Source organism: Anomaloglossus baeobatrachus, chromosome 2 (assembly GCF_048569485.1).
Source record: "Anomaloglossus baeobatrachus isolate aAnoBae1 chromosome 2, aAnoBae1.hap1, whole genome shotgun sequence".
In the NCBI taxonomy this organism is placed as follows: Eukaryota; Metazoa; Chordata; class Amphibia; order Anura; family Aromobatidae; genus Anomaloglossus; species Anomaloglossus baeobatrachus.
In genome coordinates, this window is record NC_134354.1 from 921,248 (window position 1) to 936,937 (window position 15,690).

General features: G+C 59.9%; 1 protein-coding gene across 2 annotated transcripts in view; it reads right to left on the reverse strand.

Annotated features, from left to right (window-relative positions):
• U2AF1 (U2 small nuclear RNA auxiliary factor 1) overlaps window positions 1-13,420 on the reverse strand; it is a 54,993-nt gene extending 41,573 nt beyond the window's left edge. Inside the window, exon 1 of one of the 2 annotated variants that reach the window (XM_075332736.1) lies at window positions 13,322-13,420. In XM_075332736.1, coding sequence (XP_075188851.1) covers window positions 13,322-13,420 — 99 coding nt within the window. The remainder of the gene's footprint in view (window positions 1-13,321) is intronic. The other variant, XM_075332738.1, reaches the window with a different exon arrangement.
• Window positions 13,421-15,690: the final 2,270 nt, after the last annotated feature.

Below are 15,690 nucleotides of genomic sequence, written 5' to 3' on the forward strand. Positions count from 1 at the left end.
ACCGAGCCCACCACAGACCCCCCCCTCACCTGTAATACCGAGCCCACCACAGACCCCCTAACCTGTAACACCGAGCCCACCACAGACCCCCTAACCTGTAACACTGAGCCCATCACAGATCCCCTCCTCACCTGTAATACCGAGCCCATCACAGACCCCCCTACCTGTAATACCGAGCCCACCACAGACCCCCCCCCCTCACCTGTAATACCGAGCCCACCACAGACCCCCCCCCTCACCTGTAAAACCGAGCCCACCACAGACCCCCCCTCACCTGTAACAGCGAACCCACCACAGATCCCCCCACCTGTAATACTGAACCCACCACAGACCCCCCCCTCACCTGTAATACCGAGCCGACCACAGACCCCCCCCCCTCACGTGTGACACTGAGCCCACCACAGACCCCCCGTAATACCGAGCCCACCACAGACCCCTCCTCATCTGTAACACTGAGCCCACCACAGACCCCCCCCTCACCTGTAATACCGAGCCCACCACAGATCCCCCCCACCTGTGTAATACCGAGCCCACCACAGATCCCCCCCACCTGTAATACTGAACCCACCACAGACCCCCCCTCACCTGTAATACCGAGCCGACCACAGACCCCCCCCACGTGTGACACTGAGCCCACCACAGACCCCCCCCGTAATACCGAGCCCACCACAGACCCCCCCTCACCTGTAATACCGAATCCACCACAGACTCCCCCTCACTTGTAATACCGAGCCCACCACAGACCCCCTCACCTGTAACACTGAGCCCATCACAGACCCCCCCCCCCCGTAATATCGAGCCCACCACAGATCCCCTCGTAATACCGAGCCCACTACAGACTCCCCCTCCCGTAATACCGAGCCCACCACAGCCCCCCCGTAATACTGAGCCCAACACAGACCCCCCCCCACCTGTGATACCGATCCCACCACAGACGCCCCCCTCACCTGTAATACCGAGCCCACCACAGACCCCCCTACCTGTAATACCAAGCCCACCACAGACCACCCTACCTGTAATACCGAGCCCACCACAGACCCCCCCCCCTCACCTGTAATACCAAGCCCACCACAGACCCCCCCCCCTCACCTGTAAAACCGAGCCCACCACAGACCCCCCCCCTCACGTGACACTGAGCCCACCACAGACCCCCCGTAATACCGAGCCCACCACAGACCCCCCCCCCTCACCTGTAATACCGAGCCCACCACAGACCCCCTAACCTGTAACACCGAGCCCACCACAGACCCCCTAACCTGTAACACTGAGCCCATCACAGATCCCCTCCTCACCTGTAATACCGAGCCCATCACAGACCCCTCTACCCTACCTGTAATACCGAGCCCACCACAGACCCCCCCCTCACCTGTAATACCGAGCCCACCACAGACCCCCCCCTCACCTGTAAAACCGAGCCCACCACAGACCCCCCCTCACCTGTAACAGCGAACCCACCACAGATCCCCCCACCTGTAATACTGAACCCACCACAGACCCCCCCTCACCTGTAATACCGAGCCGACCACAGACCCCCCCTCACGTGTGACACTGAGCCCACCACAGACCCCCCGTAATACCGAGCCCACCACAGACCCCTCCTCATCTATAACACTGAGCCCACCACAGACCCCCCTCCCGTAATACCGAGCCCACCACAGCCCCCCCGTAATACTGAGCCCAACACAGACCCCCCCCCCAACCTGTGATACCGATCCCACCACAGACGCCCCCCTCACCTGTAATACCGAGCCCACCACAGACCCCCCTACCTGTAATACCGAGCCCACCACAGACCCCCCCCCTACCTGTAATACCGAGCCCACCACAGACCCACGTCACCTGTAACACCGAGCCCACCACAGACCCACTCACCTGTAACACCGAGCCCACCACAGACCCCCTCCTCACCTGTAATACTGAGCCCACCACAGACCCCCTCACCTGTAACACCGAGCCCACCACAGACCCCCTCCTCACCTGTAATATCGAGCCCACCACAGACCCCCCCTCACCTGTAACACTGAGCCCACCACAGACCCCCTCCTCACCTGTAACATCGAGCCCACCACAGACCCACTCACCTGTAACACCGAGCCCACCAGACCCCCCCTCACCTGTAACACCGAGCCCACCACAGACCCCCCCTCACCTGTAACACCGAGCCCACCACAGACCCACTCACCTGTAACACCGAGCCCACCACAGACCCCCCCTCACCTGTAACACCGAGCCCACCACAGACCCACTCACCTGTAACACCGAGCCCACCACAGATCCCCCCACCTGTAATACTGAACCCACCACAGACCCCCCCCTCACCTGTAATACCGAGCCGACCACAGACCCCGCCTCACGTGTGACACTGAGCCCACCACAGACCCCCCGTAATACCGAGCCCACCACAGACCCCTCCTCATCTGTAACACTGAGCCCACCACAGACCCCCCCCCTCACCTGTAATACCGAGCCCACCACAGACCCCCCCCCACGTGTGACACTGAGCCCACCACAGACCCCCCCGTAATACCGAGCCCACCACAGACTCCCCCTCACTTGTAATACCGAGCCCACCACAGACCCCCTCACCTGTAACACTGAGCCCATCACAGACCCCCCCCCCCGTAATACCGAGCCCACCACAGATCCCCTCGTAATACCGAGCCCACCACAGAGCCTCCCCCGTAATACCGAGCCCACCACAGACCCCTCTCCCGTAATACCGAGCCCACCACAGCCCCCCCGTAATACTGAGCCCAACACAGACCCCCCCCCCCAACCTGTGATACCGATCCCACCACAGACGCCCCCCTCACCTGTAATACCGAACCCACCACAGACCCCCCTACCTGTAATACCGAGCCCACCACAGACCCCCCCCTACCTGTAATACCGAGCCCACCACAGACCCACGTCACCTGTAACACCGAGCCCACCACAGACCCACTCACCTGTAACACCGAGCCCACCACAGACCCCCTCCTCACCTGTAATACTGAGCCCACCACAGACCCCCTCACCTGTAACACCGAGCCCACCACAGACCCCCTCCTCACCTGTAATATCGAGCCCACCACAGACCCCCTCTCACCTGTAACACTGAGCCCACCACAGACCCCCTCCTCACCTGTAATATCGAGCCCACCACAGACCCACTCACCTGTAACACCGAGCCCACCACAGACCCCCTAACCTGTAACACCGAGCCCACCACAGACCCCCCCTCACCTGTAACACCGAGCCCACCACAGACCCACTCACCTGTAACACCAAGCCCACCACAGACCCACTCACCTGTAACACCAAGCCCACCACAGACCCACTCACCTGTAACACCAAGCCCACCACAGACCCCCTCCTCACCTGTAATACCGAGCCCACCACAGACCCACTCACCTGTAATACCGAGCCCACCACAGACCCCCCCTCACCTGTAACACCGAGCCCACCACAGACCCACTCACCTGTAACACCGAGCCCACCACAGACCCCCCCACCTGTAACACCGAGCCCACCACAGACCCACGTCACCTGTAACACCGAGCCCACCACAGAACCACGTCACCTGTAATACTGAGCCCACCACAGACCCCCTCACCTGTAACACCGAGCCCACCACAGACCCCCTCCTCACCTGTAATACCGAGCCCACCACAGACCCACTCACCTGTAACACCGAGCCCACCACAGACCCCCCCCTCACCTGTAACACCGAGCCCACCACAGACCCCCCCCTCACCTGTAACACCGAGCCCACCACAGACCCCCCCCTCACCTGTAACACCGACCCCACCACAGACCCCCCCTCACCTGTAACACCGACCCCACCACAGACCCCCCCACCTGTAACACTGAGCCCACCACAGACCCCCCCACCTGTAACACCGAGCCCAACACAGACCCCCCCCACCTGTAACACCGAGCACACCACAGACCCACTCACCTGTAACACCAAGCCCATCACAGACCCCCTAACCTGTAACACCGAGCCCACCACAGACCCCCTAACCTGTAACACCGAGCCCACCACAGACCCCCCTCACCTGTAACACCGAGCCCACCACAGACCCCCCCTCACCTGTAACACCAAGCCCATCACAGACCCCCTAACCTGTAACACCGAGCCCACCACAGACCCCCCTCACCTGTAACACCGAGCCCACCACAGACCCCCCCCTCACCTGTAACACCAAGCCCATCACAGACCCCCTAACCTGTAACACCGAGCCCACCACAGACCCCCCTCACCTGTAACACCGAGCCCATCACAGACCCCCTAACCTGTAACACTGAGCCCATCACAGATCCCCTCCTCACCTGTAATACCGAGCCCATCACAGACCCCCCTACCTGTAATACCAAGCCCACCACAGACCCCCTCCACACCTGTAATACCGAGCCCACCACAGACCCCCCCTTCACGTGTGACACTGAGCCCACCACAGACCCCCCTTCACCTGTAAAACCGAGCCCACCACAGACCCCCCCTTCACGTGTGACACTGAGCCCACCACAGACCCCCCGTAATACCGAGCCCACCACAGACCCCCCCCTCACCTGTAATACCGAGCCCACCACAGACCCCCTAACCTGTAACACCGAGCCCACCACAGACCCCCTAACCTGTAACACTGAGCCCATCACAGATCCCCTCCTCACCTGTAATACCGAGCCCATCACAGACCCCCCTACCTGTAATACCGAGCCCACCACAGACCCCCCCCTCACCTGTAATACCGAGCCCACCACAGACCCCCCCCTCACCTGTAAAACCGAGCCCACCACAGACCCCCCCTCACCTGTAACAGCGAACCCACCACAGATCCCCCCACCTGTAATACTGAACCCACCACAGACCCCCCCCCTCACCTGTAATACCGAGCCGACCACAGACCCCTCCTCATCTGTAACACTGAGCCCACCACAGACCCCCCCCTCACCTGTAATACCGAGCCCACCACAGATCCCCCCACCTGTAATACTGAACCCACCACAGACCCCCCCTCACCTGTAATACCGAGCAGACCACAGACCCCCCCCACGTGTGACACTGAGCCCACCACAGACCCCCCCCGTAATACCGAGCCCACCACAGACCCCTCCTCACCTGTAATACCGAATCCACCACAGACTCCCCCTCACTTGTAATACCGAGCCCACCACAGACCCCCTCACCTGTAACACTGAGCCCATCACAGACCCCCCCCCCGTAATATCGAGCCCACCACAGATCCCCTCGTAATACCGAGCCCACTACAGACTCCCCCTCCCGTAATACCGAGCCCACCACAGCCCCCCCGTAATACTGAGCCCAACACAGACCCCCCCCCCACCTGTGATACCGATCCCACCACAGACGCCCCCCTCACCTGTAATACCGAGCCCACCACAGACCCCCCTACCTGTAATACCGAGTCCACCACAGACCCCCCCCCCCCACCTGTAATACCGAGCCCACCACAGACCACCCTACCTGTAATACCGAGCCCACCACAGACCCCCCCCCTCACCTGTAATACCGAGCCCACCACAGACCCCCCCCTCACGTGTGACACTGAGCCCACCACAGACCCCCCGTAATACCGAGCCCACCACAGACCCCCCCCCTCACCTGTAATACCGAGCCCACCACAGACCCCCTAACCTGTAACACCGAGCCCACCACAGACCCCCTAACCTGTAACACTGAGCCCATCACAGATCCCCTCCTCACCTGTAATACCGAGCCCATCACAGACCCCCCTACCTGTAATACCGAGCCCACCACAGACCCCCCCCTCACCTGTAATACCGAGCCCACCACAGACCCCCCCCTCACCTGTAAAACCGAGCCCACCACAGACCCCCCCTCACCTGTAACAGCGAACCCACCACAGATCCCCCCACCTGTAATACTGAACCCACCACAGACCCCCCCTCACCTGTAATACCGAGCCGACCACAGACCCCCCCTCACGTGTGACACTGAGCCCACCACAGACCCCCCGTAATACCGAGCCCACCACAGACCCCTCCTCATCTGTAACACTGAGCCCACCACAGACCCCCCCCTCACCTGTAATACCGAGCCGACCACAGACCCCCCCCACGTGTGACACTGAGCCCACCACAGACCCCCCCCGTAATACCGAGCCCACCACAGACCCCCTCCACAAATACCGAGCCCACCACAGACCCCCCCTTCACGTGTGACACTGAGCCCACCACAGACCCCCCCTCACCTGTAAAACCGAGCCCACCACAGACCCCCCCTTCACGTGTGACACTGAGCCCACCACAGACCCCCCGTAATACCGAGCCCACCACAGACCCCTCCCTCACCTGTAATACCGAGCCCACCACAGACCCCCTAACCTGTAACACCGAGCCCACCACAGACCCCCTAACCTGTAACACTGAGCCCATCACAGATCCCCTCCTCACCTGTAATACCGAGCCCATCACAGACCCCCCTACCTGTAATACCGAGCCCACCACAGACCCCCCCCTCACCTGTAATACCGAGCCCACCACAGACCCCCCCTCACCTGTAAAACCGAGCCCACCACAGACCCCCCCTCACCTGTAACAGCGAACCCACCACAGATCCCCCCACCTGTAATACTGAACCCACCACAGACCCCCCCCCTCACCTGTAATACCGAGCCGACCACAGACCCCTCCTCATCTGTAACACTGAGCCCACCACAGACCCCCCCCCTCACCTGTAATACCGAGCCCACCACAGATCCCCCCACCTGTAATACTGAACCCACCACAGACCCCCCCTCACCTGTAATACCGAGCAGACCACAGACCCCCCCCACGTGTGACACTGAGCCCACCACAGACCCCCCCCGTAATACCGAGCCCACCACAGACCCCCCCTCACCTGTAATACCGAGCCCACCACAGACCCCCTCACCTGTAACACTGAGCCCATCACAGACCCCCCCCCGTAATATCGAGCCCACCACAGACCCCCCCCCCCGTAATACCGAGCCCACCACAGACCCCCCCTCACCTGTAATACCGAGCAGACCACAGACCCCCCCCACGTGTGACACTGAGCCCACCACAGACCCCCCCCGTAATACCGAGCCCACCACAGACCCCCCCCTCACCTGTAATACCGAGCCCACCACAGACCCCCTCACCTGTAACACTGAGCCCATCACAGACCCCCCCCCGTAATATCGAGCCCACCACAGATCCCCTCGTAATACCGAGCCCACTACAGACTCCCCCTCCCGTAATACCGAGCCCACCACAGCCCACCCGTAATACTGAGCCCAACACAGACCCCCCCCCCACCTGTGATACCGATCCCACCACAGACGCCCCCCTCACCTGTAATACCGAGCCCACCACAGACCCCACTACCTGTAATACCGAGTCCACCCACAGACCCCCCCCCACCTGTAATACCGAGCCCACCACAGACCACCCTACCTGTAATACCGAGCCCACCACAGACCCCCCCCCTCACCTGTAATACCGAGCCCACCACAGACCCCCCCTCACCTGTAAAACCGAGCCCACCACAGACCCCCCCCTCACGTGTGACACTGAGCCCACCACAGACCCCCCGTAATACCGAGCCCACCACAGACCCCCCCCCCTCACCTGTAATACCGAGCCCACCACAGACCCCCTAACCTGTAACACCGAGCCCACCACAGACCCCCTAACCTGTAACACTGAGCCCATCACAGATCCCCTCCTCACCTGTAATACCGAGCCCATCACAGACCCCCCTACCTGTAATACCGAGCCCACCACAGACCCCCCCCTCACCTGTAATACCGAGCCCACCACAGACCCCCCCCTCACCTGTAAAACCGAGCCCACCACAGACCCCCCCTCACCTGTAACAGCGAACCCACCACAGATCCCCCCACCTGTAATACTGAACCCACCACAGACCCCCCCCTCACCTGTAATACCGAGCCGACCACAGACCCCCCCTCACGTGTGACACTGAGCCCACCACAGACCCCCCGTAATACCGAGCCCACCACAGACCCCTCCTCATCTGTAACACTGAGCCCACCACAGACCCCCCCCTCACCTGTAATACCGAGCCGACCACAGACCCCCCCCCCACGTGTGACACTGAGCCCACCACAGACCCCCCCCCCGTAATACCGAGCCCACCACAGACCCCCCCTCACCTGTAATACCGAGCCCACCACAGACCCCCCTCACCTGTAACACTGAGCCCATCACAGACCCCCCCGTAATACCGAGCCCACCACAGATCCCCTCGTAATACCGAGCCCACCACAGACCCCCCCCCGTAATACCGAGCCCACCACAGACCCCCCTCCCGTAATACCGAGCCCACCACAAGCCCCCCCGTAATACTGAGCCCAACACAGACCCCCCCCCCCACCTGTGATACCGATCCCACCACAGACGCCCCCCTCACCTGTAATACCGAGCCCACCACAGACCCCCCCTACCTGTAATACCGAGCCCACCACAGACCCCCCCCTACCTGTAATACCGAGCCCACCACAGACCCCCCTACCTGTAATACCGAGCCCACCACAGACCCCCCCCCCCTCACGTGTGACACTGAGCCCACCACAGACCCCCCCCGTAATACCGAGCTCACCACAGACCCCCCCCCTCACCTGTAATACCGAGCCCACCACAGACTCCCCCCTCACCTGTAATACCGAGCCCACCACAGACCCACTCACCTGTAACACCGAGCCCACCACAGACCCCCCCCTCACCTGTAACACCGAGCCCACCACAGACCCCCCCCCTCACCTGTAACACCGAGCCCACCACAGACCCCCCCCTCACCTGTAATACTGAGCCCACCACAGACCCCCCCCTCACCTGTAATACTGAGCCCACCACAGACCCCCCCCACCTGTAATACCAAGCCCACCACAGATCCCCCCCCTCACCTGTAACACCGAGCCCACCACAGACCCCCCCTCACGTGTGACACTGAGCCCACCACAGACCCCCCCGTAATACCGAGCCCACCACAGACCCCTCCTCATCTGTAACACTGAGCCCACCACAGACCCCCCCCCCTCACCTGTAAAACCGAGCCCACCACAGACCCCCCCCTCACCTGTAACAGCGAACCCACCACAGATCCCCCCACCTGTAATACTGAACCCACCACAGACCCCCCCCTCACCTGTAATACCGAGCCGACCACAGACCCCCCCACGTGTGACACTGAGCCCACCACAGACCCCCCCCCGTAATACCGAGCCCACCACAGACCCCCCCTCACCTGTAATACCGAATCCACCACAGACTCCCCCTCACTTGTAATACCGAGCCCACCACAGACCCCCCCTCACCTGTAATACCGAGCCCACCACAGACCCCCCTACCTGTAATACCGAGCCCACCACAGACCCCCCCACCTGTAATACCGAGCCCACCACAGACCCCCCCTACCTGTAATACCGAGCCCACCACAGACCCCCCTCACCTGTAATACCGAGCCCACCACAGACCCCCCCCCCTCACGTGTGACACTGAGCCCACCACAGACCCCCCCCCGTAATACCGAGCTCACCACAGACCCCCCCCCCTCACCTGTAATACCGAGACCACCACAGACCCCCCCTCACCTGTAATACCGAGCCCACCACAGACCCCCCCCTCACCTGTAATACCGAGCCCACCACAGACCCCCCCCTCACCTGTAACACCGAGCCCACCACAGACCCCCCCTCACCTGTAATATCGAGCCCACCACAGACCCCCCTCACCTGTAATACCGAGCCCACCACAGACCCCCCCCTCACCTGTAATATTGAGCCCACCACAGACCCCCTCACCTGTAATACCGAGCCCACCACAGACCCCCCCTCACCAGTAACACCGAGCCCACCACAGACCCCCCCTCACCTGTAATATCGAGCCCACCACAGACCCCCCCCCCTCACCTGTAATATCGAGCCCACCACAGACCCCCCCTCACCTGTAAGATCGAGCCCACCACAGACCCCCCCCTCACCTGTAATATCAAGCCCACCACAGACCCCCCCTCACCTGTAATACCGAGCCCACCACAGACCCCCCCCTCACCTGTAATACCGAGCCCACCACAGACCCCCCCTCACCTGTAATACCGAGCCCACCACAGACCCCCCCTCACCTGTAATATCGAGCCCACCACAGACCCCCCTCACCTGTAATATCGAGCCCACCACAGACCCCCCCTCACCTGTAATACTGAGCCCACCACAGACCCCCCCCTCACCTGTAATATCGAGCCCATCACAGACCCCCTCACCTGTAATATCGAGCCCACCAAAGACCCCCCTCACCTGTAATATCGAGCCCACAACAGACCCCCTCACCTGTAATATCGAGCCCACCACAGACCCCCTCACCTGTAATACCGAGCCCACCACAGACCCCCTCACCTGTAATACCGAGCCCACCACAGACCCCCCTCACCTGTAATATCGAGCCCACCACAGACCCCCTCACCTGTAACACCGAGCCCACCACAGACCCCCCCTCACCTGTAACACCGAGCCCACCACAGACCCCCTCACCTGTAATACCGAGCCCACCACAGATCCCCCCCCCCTCACCTGTATTATAGGGGAGGGGCAAAACAACGGTAAGAAGATCAGGCACAAAATCTGAATGCTACAAGACGACTTCAAACCTCACAAAATAACAACGACCCCCAGCATCCTCCTCTCCCGGGTATCACTGACTATAACCCCCAGCATCCTCCTCTCCCCGGGTATCACTGGCTATAACCCCCAGCATCCTCCTCTCCCGGGTATCACTGACTATAACCCCCAGCATCCTCCTCTCCCCGGGTATCACTGACTATAACCCCCAGCATCCTCCTCTCCCCGGGTATCACTGACTATAACCCCCAGCATCCTCCTCTCCCCGGGTATCACTGACTATAACCCCCAGCATCCTCCTCTCCCCGGGTATCACTGACTATAACCCCCAGCATCCTCCTCTCCCCGGGTATCACTGACTATAACCCCCAGCATCCTCCTCTCCCCGGGTATCACTGACTATAACCCCCAGCATCCTCCTCTCCCCAGGTATCATTGACTATAACCCCCAGCATCATCCTCTCCCGGGTATCACTGACTATAACCCCCAGCATCCTCCTCTCCCGGGTATCACTGGCTATAACCCTCAGCATCCTCCTCTCCCGGGTATCACTGGCTATAACCCCCAGCATCCTCCTCTCCCCGGGTATCATTGACTATAACCCCCAGCATCATCCTCTCCCGGGTATCACTGACTATAACCCCCAGCATCCTCCTCTCCCGGGTATCACTGGCTATAACCCTCAGCATCCTCCTCTCCCGGGTATCACTGGCTATAACCCCCAGCATCCTCCTCTCCCGGGTATCACTGACTATAACCCTCAGCATCCTCCTCTCCCGGGTATCACTGACTATAACCCTCAGCATCCTCCTCTCCCGGGTATCACTGACTATAACCCTCAACATCCTCCTCTCCCGGGTATCACTGACTATAACCCCCAGCATCCTCCTCTCCCCGGGTATCACTGACTATAACCCCCAGCATCCTCCTCTCCCGGGTATCACTGACTATAACCCCCAGCATCCTCCTCTCCCGGGTATCACTGACTATAACCCTCAGCATCCTCCTCTCCCGGGTATCACTGGCTATAACCCCCAGCATCCTCCTCTCCCCGGGTATCACTGACTATAACCCCCAGCATCCTCCTCTCCCGGGTATCACTGACTATAACCCCCAGCATCCTCCTCTCCCGGGTATCACTGACTATAACCCTCAGCATCCTCCTCTCCCGGGTATCACTGACTATAACCCTCAGCATCCTCCTCTCCCGGGTATCACTGACTATAACCCCCAGCATCCTCCTCTCCCCGGGTATCACTGACTATAACCCTCAGCATCCTCCTCTCCCGGGTATCACTGACTATAACCCCCAGCTTCCTCCTCTCCCGGGTATCACTGACTATAACCCCCAGCATCCTCTTCTCCCGGGTATCACTGACTATAACCCCCAGCATCCTCTTCTCCCGGGTATCACTGACTATAACCCCCAGCATCCTCCTCTCCCGGGTATCACTGACTATAACCCCCAGCATCCTCCTCTCCCGGGTATCACTGACTATAACCCCCAGCATCCTCCTCTCCCGGGTATCACTGACTATAACCCCCAGCATCCTCCTCTCCCGGGTATCACTGACTATAACCCCCAGCATCCTCCTCTCCCGCGTATCACTGACTATAACCCCCAGCATCCTCCTCTCCCGGGTATCACTGACTATAACCCCCAGCATCCTCCTCTCCCGGGTATCACTGGCTATAACCCTCAGCATCATCCTCTCCCGGGTATCACTGGCTATAACCCCCAGCATCCTCCTCTCCCGGGTATCACTGACTATAACCCCCAGCATCCTCCTCTCCCGGGTATCACTGACTATAACCCCCAGCATCCTCCTCTCCCGGGTATCACTGGCTATAACCCCCAGCATCCTCCTCTCCCGGGTATCACTGACTATAACCCCCAGCATCCTCCTCTCCCGGGTATCACTGACTATAACCCCCAGCATCCTCCTCTCCCGGGTATCACTGACTATAACCCCCAGCATCCTCCTCTCCCCGGGTATCACTGACTATAACCCCCAGCATCCTCCTCTCCCGGGTATCACTGACTATAACCCCCAGCATCCTCTTCTCCCGGGTATCACTGACTATAACCCCCAGCATCCTCTTCTCCCGGGTATCACTGACTATAACCCCCAGCATCCTCCTCTCCCGGGTATCACTGACTATAACCCCCAGCATCCTCTTCTCCCGGGTATCACTGACTATAACCCCCAGCATCCTCCTCTCCCGGGTATCACTGACTATAACCCCCAGCATCCTCCTCTCCCGGGTATCACTGACTATAACCCTCAGCATCCTCCTCTCCTGGGTATCACTGACTATAACCCCCAGCATCCTCCTCTCCCCGGGTATCACTGACTATAACCCCCAGCATCCTCCTCTCCCGGGTATCACTGACTATAACCCCCAGCATCCTCCTCTCCCGGGTATCACTGGCTATAACCCCCAGCATCCTCCTCTCCCGGGTATCACTGACTATAACCCCCAGCATCCTCCTCTCCCGGGTATCACTGACTATAACCCCCAGCATCCTCCTCTCCCGGGTATCACTGACTATAACCCTCAGCATCCTCCTCTCCCGGGTATCACTGACTATAACCCCCAGCATCCTCCTCTCCCGGGTATCACTGACTATAACCCCCAGCATCCTCCTCTCCCGGGTATCACTGACTATAACCCCCAGCAGACACTCCTTCTCCCTCATATTTCTCACTTGTCCTTTTCTGTGCCGAAAATGGACGCTAGATACTCCGCCATGTTTTCTCCCGGTGCCCGCGCGCACAACGTCACTAGGTGACGCCGGAAGTGTCATCACCGAGCGCCACGGGGGGCGGAGCTTCACGGCCTAATATACTGTGACGTCAGCAGAAGGGGCGCCCGGGAGACGGAGAGGTTCAAGTACAAGTAGACAGATAGCGATGCACGGGGAGAGGGCGCCATATACACGGGGAGAGGGCGCCATATACACGGGGAGAGGGCGCCATATACAGGGAGAGGGCGCCATATACACGGGGAGAGGGCGCCATATACACGGGGAGAGGGCGCCATATACACGGGGAGAGGGCGCCATATACACGGGGAGAGGGCGCCATATACAGGGAGAAGGCGCCATGTACAGGGAGAGTGAGCTATATACAGGGAGAGGGCGCTATATACAGGGAGAGGGCGCCATATACAGGGAGAGAGCTATATACAGGGAGAGGGCGCCATATACAGGGAGAGGGCGCCATATACAGGGAGAGAGCTATATACAGGGAGAGGGCGCCATATACAGGGAGAGGGCGCCATATACAGGGAGAGAGCTATATACAGGGAGAGGGCGCCATATACAGGGAGAGGGCGCCATATACACGGGGAGAGGGCGCCATATACACGGGGAGAGGGCGCCATATACAGGGAGAAGGCGCCATGTACAGGGAGAGTGAGCTATATACAGGGAGAGGGCGCTATATACACGGGGAGAGGGCGCTATATACAGGGAGAGGGCGCTATATACACGGGGAGAGGGCGCTATATACACGGGGAGAGGGCGCTATATACAGGGAGAGGGCGCTATATACAGGGAGAGGGCGCTATATACACGGGGAGAGGGCGCTATATACAGGGAGAGGGCGCCATATACAGGGAGAGGGCGCCATATACAGGGAGAGGGCGCCATATACAGGGAGAGGGCGCCATATACAGGGAGAGGGCGCCATATACAGGGAGAGGGCGCCATATACAGGGAGAGGGCGCTATACACAGGGAGAGGGCGCCATATACAGGGAGAGTGAGCTATATACAGGGAGAGTGAGCTATATACAGGGAGAGGGTGCTATATACAGGGAGAGGGCGCCATATACAGGGAGAGTGCGCCATATACAGGGAGAGTGAGCTATATACAGGGAGAGGGTGCTATATACAGGGAGAGGGCGCCATATACAGGGAGAGTGCGTATACAGGGAGAGGGCGCCATATACAGGGAGAGTGAGCTATATACAGGGAGAGGGCGCCATATACAGGGAGAGTGAGCTATATACAGGGAGAGTGAGCTATATACAGGGAGAGGGCGCCATATACAGGGAGAGTGCGTATACAGGGAGAGGGCGCCATATACAGGGAGAGGGCGCCATATACAGGGAGAGGGCGCCATATACAGGGAGAGTGCGTATACAGGGAGAGTGCGTATACAGGGAGAGGGCGCCATATACAGGGAGAGTGCGTATACAGGGAGAGGGCGCCATATACAGGGAGAGGGCGCCATATACAGGGAGAGTGAGCTATATACAGGGAGAGGGCGCCATATACAGGGAGAGGGCGCCATATACAGGGAGAGGGCGCCATATACAGGGAGAGTGAGCTATATACAGGGAGAGTGAGCTATATACAGGGAGAGGGCGCCATATACAGGGAGAGTGCGTATACAGGGAGAGGGCGCCATATACAGGGAGAGGGCGCCATATACAGGGAGAGGGCGCCATATACAGGGAGAGTGCGTATACAGGGAGAGTGCGTATACAGGGAGAGGGCGCCATATACAGGGAGAGTGCGTATACAGGGAGAGGGCGCCATATACAGGGAGAGGGCGCCATATACAGGGAGAGTGAGCTATATACAGGGAGAGGGCGCCATATACAGGGAGAGGGCGCCATATACAGGGAGAGGGCGCCATATACAGGGAGAGTGCGCCATATACAGGGAGAGTGCGCTATATACAGGGAGAGTGCGCTATATACGGGGAGAGTGCCCTATATACGGGGAGAGGGCGCTATATACAGGGAGAGGGCGCTATATACAGGGAGAGTGCGCTATATACAGGGAGAGGGCGCTATATACAGGGAGAGTGAGCTATATACAGGGAGAGGGCGCTATATACAGGGAGAGTGAGCTATATACAGGGAGAGGGCGCCATATACAGGGAGAGTGCGCCATATACAGGGAGAGTGCGCTATATACAGGGAGAGTGCGCTATATACGGGGAGAGTGCCCTATATACGGGGAGAGGGCGCTATATACAGGGAGAGGGCGCTATATACAGGGAGAGTGCGCTATATACAGGGAGAGGGCGCTATATACAGGGAGAGTGAGCTATATACAGGGAGA